This window comes from Lolium perenne, chromosome 1, assembly GCF_019359855.2.
Source record: "Lolium perenne isolate Kyuss_39 chromosome 1, Kyuss_2.0, whole genome shotgun sequence".
NCBI lineage: Eukaryota > Viridiplantae > Streptophyta > Magnoliopsida > Poales > Poaceae > Lolium > Lolium perenne.
Window position 1 is genome coordinate 246,636,704 of NC_067244.2, and position 7,513 is coordinate 246,644,216.

At 49.0% G+C, this 7,513-nt stretch overlaps 1 protein-coding gene across 1 annotated transcript; it reads right to left on the reverse strand.

Moving 5' to 3' along the window:
• Nucleotides 1–1,698: 1,698 nt before the first annotated feature.
• Nucleotides 1,699–2,782, reverse strand: LOC127327266 (expansin-A18). Its single transcript, XM_051354048.2, has 3 exons — nucleotides 2,606–2,782; nucleotides 2,205–2,523; nucleotides 1,699–2,129 (listed from the first exon to the last, which is right to left on the reverse strand). Exons 1-3 carry the CDS (start codon nucleotides 2,730–2,732, stop codon nucleotides 1,817–1,819), a joined length of 759 nt encoding a protein of 252 aa, XP_051210008.1. The 5' UTR covers nucleotides 2,733–2,782; the 3' UTR covers nucleotides 1,699–1,816.
• Between the last annotated feature and the right edge of the window lie 4,731 nt (nucleotides 2,783–7,513).

The following is a 7,513-nucleotide window of genomic DNA, read 5'->3' on the forward strand; positions in this document are numbered from 1 at the left end:
ATTTCCAAGCTGCTGAGGAGGCCAACGTACATGGATACGGCAGCCGAGTAGACCCGTGGTCATCAGCGGCCAGCTGGCTATTGAAGGAGAGCAACCTCCTGAGGTTGGGCCATGTCTAATCTACTGAGGAGGCCGACGTTCATGGCCACGGCAGTGGAGTACACCACGTGGCTGACTGCGGAAGGCTGGTGGAGGGTAGCGGCCTCCCGAGGCCATGGGCATGGTCAAGTTGCTGAGGAGGATGACAAGCATGGCTGCGACGACGAAGTAGAGCACATTATCAGCCATGACACACTTATGGAGGAGAGCGACCACCCAAGGCTACCTACGTGGAGGGATGGAGCCATCGATCCATCATGGCGGAGACGATGTGTGCCCGCACCCGGTGGCACCGGATGCCTAGGAGGACACCTGCATCAACGGTTCGCATGACAAAGGACCAGCCGGACTTCATCGTTGCTCTCCACGTTCTTGGGATGTAGTCAATGGTGCATACTCTGGAGTCTAGACAACCGGAATTGCAGGGTAATAAGAATTATGGGGAAAATCAATCAGATCCAACTTAATATAATATACCTAAAGAATGAACGGAAATTCAATTCGGCTCCCGGGTGCATATGCTCCCTCTATCAAAAACTTATATTTTGAAATGTCAAAAAATTTTGACAAAAAATTCTACATGTACATCTCCACAATATACGTACGTTCGTCAAGTTTCGCGAGGAACCAATATGTTTTGTGGTCTGTGTAAAAAAGAGAAAATTTATCTCCTGAAAAGCCTTATTTTCAGCATTGAATTTTGTCTTTTTTACACACGTCACACGACAAGTCGGATTTTTATGAAACAACTTTGTGAGCGTGTAGCACGTGAAGATGTACGTTCAAATTTTTCATTTCAATTTTTTGAAATTTCAAAATGTATATAAGATGCATTTCAAAATAAAGGGAGCATATGCTCCCATGTGCCAAAACACCATTCCTATATGTTATGCTTCTTCAAGATACCTATTTGAGTTGATAAAGTTTTAAACCATCTACCTTAAAACCAGTTCTAAACTATCTGTTGTTTTGTTATTTTAAGGCTCACAGAAATATTATTATTCATGCTTACGTTACCGGTCCTATACCTCATCAGAGAAGCATTTTCTTAAAGAGTAAAAAGCTGCGTATACTGCACCAAGCAACCCATACGACCTTTTTTCCGATAAACGGGCAAGCTAAGGGATGTACGAATGAAATCAAGACAAAACGTTAAACAACCTAAAAGCATAGTGCCTGACAACGTCATCGACAAAAGCACATCCAAATCTACTATGTCGGCAAGGTGTGCCAACAGCCAAAACGGGATGTAGGTGGCGAGGCGAAGCTTGCGTGTTAACCTAACATTTACATGGTGAGATTGATGATGTTATTAGCTTTTTTTTTTGGCTGGTGATGATACCATTAACTGATCTACCATGATATCTTTGTGATAAAACAAACGAGCTACAGAAAGTACGTACGAAATCAAGACAAAATATCCTAAAAGCATATATAGCGCTTGATGATGTCATAGACAAAGGCCCATGCAAATCTGCTACGTCGGCCACAATGTGCCAATGCGGGATGTAGCCGGCGAGGCAAAGCTTGCGTGGTCACCTAGTATCAAATAATCCTTAAATTGAATATGAATATGAGACTTACAAGTTTACAGTTCAATCTACAACCATTAATCAAATTAAACGAACGATGAATCGAGGGAGAGAAATGGAAGAAGCAAATGTATGCATGAGAAGAGGAAGACAACAATGTCAAGGATTATTGGTGGCTTCATCGGTTAGTAGTCGAATTGCCGCCAGGTGGAGAAGGTCTGGCCGAAATGCCAGCCGGCCGGGATGATGTTCTCGCAGACGATATTCTGTCCGCCGGTGGAGGTGATACTCAAGGAGAGCGTCTGCCCCATCAGGCCCGACATGCCCTGCCAGATGACGCCCCAGTTCCTGGACATTTGCATCCATCCGGTGTTGGTACCCTTCACCGAGATGCTCTTGATCGATCCGCTCCCGGCCACGTTGGTCACCAGCACCAGCTCGAAGTAGTTGAACCCTAGCATGGTGAACCGCAACCCTCCCGTCCTCCAGCACTTGACCCTGTAAATCCACGCAGAGATCGTTAACCACCATGTGATGTCATTAATTGGTTGAATGTGAGATGATGGATCTTACTGCTGATAGACGATGGGGATGATGCCGGCTCTGTATATGCCGATCTTCTCCCAGGCGGGCTGCGACATGTCGAAGTGGGGGCGGGGAGGGTTGCACCACCCGCCGTTGTCATTTGGAAGGTCATAGTTGGGAGGGCAGAGGTTGGTGGCGGAGACGGTGATGGAGGTCCCTGGCTTGCACATAGTGGACTTGCCCTGGTCGCAGATGATGAGGTAGCACTGCCCGCACGAGGCCCCGTCGTTGAACAACACCGTGCTCAGCGCCGCGTTGTCGAGCCCGTACCCCTGGTCGTACAGGTTCGTGTACCCACAAGCACCACCTGCACCATGATCATCAGGACGTGCATACGCAAGCTAACCATGATCGATGCTCACTAGTCACTAGCTTAACTACGTACTTACCCATTGTGCCAGAGCCGTCGCTGCCGCCGTAGAAGGTGGCGGTGCCCTGGAGCCAGCCCGACCTGACCACCGGCGCCGCCAAGCACACCACCAACAGCTGCAGGATCAAGCGCTTCCCACCTGTCATATCTAGCTTCTCCTGATCCAACCCTGAACCGTACGCAGAGAGATGATTGATCCTCGTAGGTTGATTTGGAGCTGAGGAATGATTACGATAACGGTGGTCGTTAAATACCTCGAGGCTTGAGGAAGAGGTTAATTGTACGGTCGAGGCTGGACATACGAGGGATGGATTCCGAAGGTTCGAGAGGAACAATAATATGCGGCTGTTCCAACCAACGATCGAATGCATGCATGCACATGGCTGCAACATCCACTGTTTTGACTTGCGCCTTCTAATCATTCGTTTTGCACCTCGATGTCGTGTCTTAAGTCTCCTCCAAAAATGATAACGTTAACTAAACACTAATTTGGCATTCTTCCACGGTTTAAGGCCATCTTCAACGGGGCGATCTATCCCGTGCTCACGCGTCTAGGCAAAAATACGGCCAACGCACGGATCAATCCCTAAAGTGGATAGGCGCGGTGTCTGGGACGACCTAAATCTGGCTCAAATTTAGGTCTCGTTTGCGAGGCCGCGGACATCGAGCATTGGCTGCTCGCGTCCGTCCCTGTCCTCCCCGGGCCTACGTGTTATAGGGAGATAACTTAATTTTTCATCAAAATTAAACATACTCCTTAATACTACATACTACTAGGCCAGTACTGGGTAGCTAGGCGAGTATTACATTTTCCTTAATACTACATACTACTAGCCTAGCTACCCAGTACTCGCCGCCGACTCACCACCGCGGCCGGGGATTTCACTCGACTCGGGCGGCCTGTACACGTGAGGTTCGACTCCAGCTTACCAGCTGGGTATCCCGACGACGGCCTTCCTCCGACGTTCCTCCACGGATGCCCTCTTCATCCAGCGTTCCTCCTGCGTCGTCAGGGTCTGCTTCCCGCACAACGCGAGCGCCTGCTGGCGAAGCTGCACGTGTTCCACATCATCCCATGCCTCGAGGCGGACGCGGCCGGCATCCCGGGCCTCCTTGTTCGCCTGTTGGCGACGCTGCCACTGTTGCCGGCCTAGCTATGCCTCCGCAGCCTCCTCGTCGGCGTGCCGGTCGGGATAGGGCAGCTGGACGAGGCGGCGGGCAGCCTCCTGAGCGATGAGCTCGTTCTTCCGCCCGATGAGTTTGCCTAAACGGCGGCGGCCGGCCCGGACGGAGGCCTCGTGCTCCCTCGTCTCGCGCGTGAGCTCGACGAGGCGCGCCTCGATGGCGACGTTGAGCTTCGCATCTCGTGCTCGTGGGCGGCCACCTCCCCGTCGGCGTCCGCGACGGCATCCGCCTCCTGCTCGGCGGCGGGGTCGGGCCCCTCCTCCGCGGCTTCGTACCAGCCGTCGTAGGCCTCGTACCAGCCATCCGCGGGCGCCTCCACCAGCTCCGCGTCCTCTGCCTTCTTCGTCGTCCCTCAGCCGCGACGCGGATCGCCTCATCATCGGCGACCCACTGCCCGTCCTGCCGCTTCTCCTCCTCCGTCCGCGGGAACCTAGCGCGAGTGGCGAGGGAGAGCTTGGCCCATGTGGTATGCAGGGTGCGCGGCATGGCAATGGAGGAGGAGAGGGCGCCAGAGAAGGTAGAGGGGGAGAGAGCGGCGGAGCGGGTGAGGTATGCGAGTCCGCGTGTGCCGTCTTTTATAGCCGGCGTCCTGGGCGAGAAACTTGGGCGTGAGCGCGCGCCCTCCCACCCGACATTGCTGTCCCGTCGAGGCCTACCATGGCGCAGGGCCTTCTAGGGAAGACGAGCCACATGGCGGCTTTATGGGCCGCTGCGTTGGACGCAGCGTGTGATCCAAACAAACACGCAGACGCGGGGCGTTGTTCACGTGTCCACCCAAACGGCGTAAAACGAATGACCCAAAGCATCCATTTGAGTTCGTGCGTTAGAGATGCCCTAATAAGTACGCGACGATTCACACCAGAAGAAACAAATGCCTACACAACCGTTCAGTTATCGACGGTACCTACATACAGACCGTTCAATTTTCAATTGAGTAGGCGAACGCTAGGCGGATTACTATATCTTTTACGTCCTGGTTGATTGTTCTTCCGGTAGTTTGTGCCGCTAGCAACCCCAAGTCTCCAACTAACTAAAACTGTCGCTAACTGCAAGCTCAAACCCCGGTCGAATGCTTGCAGCCTTGCAGCTAACTGTATCGTCCACCTAACTACCGGATTCATTAAAACATTGAAGTCGTCAAGCAATATGATATGTATCCTACTGCTTGCTGCTAATTCGGGTGAAACTATGATTACTTGATCGCATCATTACTGTTTGCTTCTAATTCCTGTGGAGCAGCGGGGACATAACGGTTCTGGTTGAGCTTGTCAGTTGATGGCGGTCGTACGATTTATATTTAACCTGTGTGCCTAGCGGCAATCTAATCAACAACAATACGCTGAGAGGTTTTTTTTGTGTTATTTGTTCCGTTACTGAATTCATGTTACCACTTCCAGTAACCCATGAATTGTGAGCTATGAATCTATCTATCTATCTATCTATTATATACTAAAAGCAAAATGCGGATGTTTAAAATAGAGACACCACATTAATCCATATCATTCTAATTATTGTGATTGTCAGATCTATAATTTATGGTGGAGATTTAAAGCACTGGTGGAAAAAGGGGCTTTGGTCGCGGTTCGCAACTGCCATTAGTCGCGGTTGCGCAACCGCGACCAAAGTAGCGCGACTAAAGGCCCGTCCACGTGGGCCGCAGGCGAGCGCCAGGGCGGAGGACCTTTAGTCGCGGTTCTTCTGGCCAACCGCGACTAAAGGCCTCCGCAGGGTTTAGGGTTTAGCCCCCCCTCCCCCTAAATCTGGTTTCTTTTTAATTTGTATTGTTTTATTTCTTTTGGGTTTTAATTTTGAAGGAGTTTCACATATTCTACGGCACTACATACATGCATATGAATGTACAATTTCAAACAAATTTGAAATTAGAACCAAAAAGAATTCAAGAGGAATATACAATATATATTCAATATCAGATGACCATATACAATTTTGAACAAGTTTCCATCCATAATTTAGTGCATATGAAGTTCTACGTCATCGTAATGGTGTTCTCCTCTAGGATCGATGACTTCCCTCGCCAACCATCCAGCTAGTTCCTCTTGAAGTGGTCGGAAGCGAGCTTCTGGACTAAGCGTCTTCCGGAGGTTATTCCTCATGATGTTGTTCTCACACTTCTGGTCCCGCTCATTGCAGTATCTCCGGATCCTCTCACAAACATAGTATCCACATAGATTGGTCCCCGGTGGCTGAATATCCCCAGTCGTCCGCACTGCCATTTTAAAATGTAGCTCTTTTTTGAATTCACCGACCTTGGTATCTACGAACCGTCTCCAAACCCTACGAGGCAAAGAAAATTAAATGAACAAGAGAGTTATTAATTAGTTACTTGATATTAGGAAATGATGAACGAAATAGGTCGATCGATATAGAGCGCAAATGAATGAAAATAATTACTTTTGCATCATTTTTCTCATGTCGGCCCAAAGCGTCGGATCCATATTCAGAGAGTCGTGGACGAGAACTGAGGAGGTGTGAAATTGAATTACCATAAGAATCCAGTGGAACCTGCGGACACGATACATGCACAGTCATGCATAACTCATCGATTAGCCACATACCATGCATGGAGTAAACAAAAGAGAATGTGCTCAAGACAGAAACACTCACCCAAAATGGTAAGGAAATAGAATATCACTTTTGAGTTCCTGTTTTCTAAGAAACCGCCACAGGTCTTCCTCCACGTCGGCGGGGTGGTGTTCTAACACATATGAATTAACGATTTGTGGGTCAATGAACCCAATATCATGGATGTTCCTTATTCGCATTTCCCGCTTCTTCATTCTGCATAATAGCGTACGCAACAAGATAGTTAGGACAATATATATATATATATATATATATATATATATATATATATATATATATATATATATATATAGTGCAGGCAATGAACGAGATGGGGTAGAAATTAATAAATCACTTACAGAACGTAGCAACTGATGATAGATTTGTCGAGATCGCGCAGATTGAAAAGCTGGAACAATTCACTCAGATGAATTTGTACATAGTAATGTTTGAAGTGATGCTCATATCTAACTTCCGCATAAATATAGTCTTTGGCGTTTTTAAGTTTTATGTAACCCTTGTACCAATTTAGCAGACCTTTCATTTGTCGAGGTAGATCCTCTTCCTGCGCAGGCTCGACGAGAGGGCCATTCTTCACATATGTAAATACTACGTCCTTCATTGGCGCCTCATCAAGGCCTAACAGTGCACGAAGAGTGATACCTAAGTCGGCCGCTTGTTCTCTGGCACTCGTTACAGTCAATCCATGTGCTGCCGCAGCTGCTATGATATCGGGGGCATCCGGACCGGCGGCTTGCACTATGAGCGGGGCGATCGATTGTTTACTTTGTTCCCCGAGCTGGGCAACTTCTTTCCCCCTTTCTAATTTTGTCTCGGCCTCCTCCAAGGCTTTCTTCTCCGCCAACTCTTGGTTCCTCTTGAACGCGAGTGCTTGCCTACGAAGTTCACGTAAATAGTCGTCAGGCAGATGCTTCGCGGCTTGGGACGGTGTGTTCAAAAATGACTTAGCCCACTGCTTTTGCTTGTCAGAAAATACTGGCTTGGGCTCGCCCTCTCTTTTCTTCTTGCACTCCTCCTTCCATTTCTCATGCTGAGCAGCCACGGCCGCTGCATTTTCCTCGACACTAAGTTCCCAAGGCCTCGGGATGAGAGGCTTCAGTGATGGCTCTGGTATCTTTGTGGTTCTAGGTACATAAGG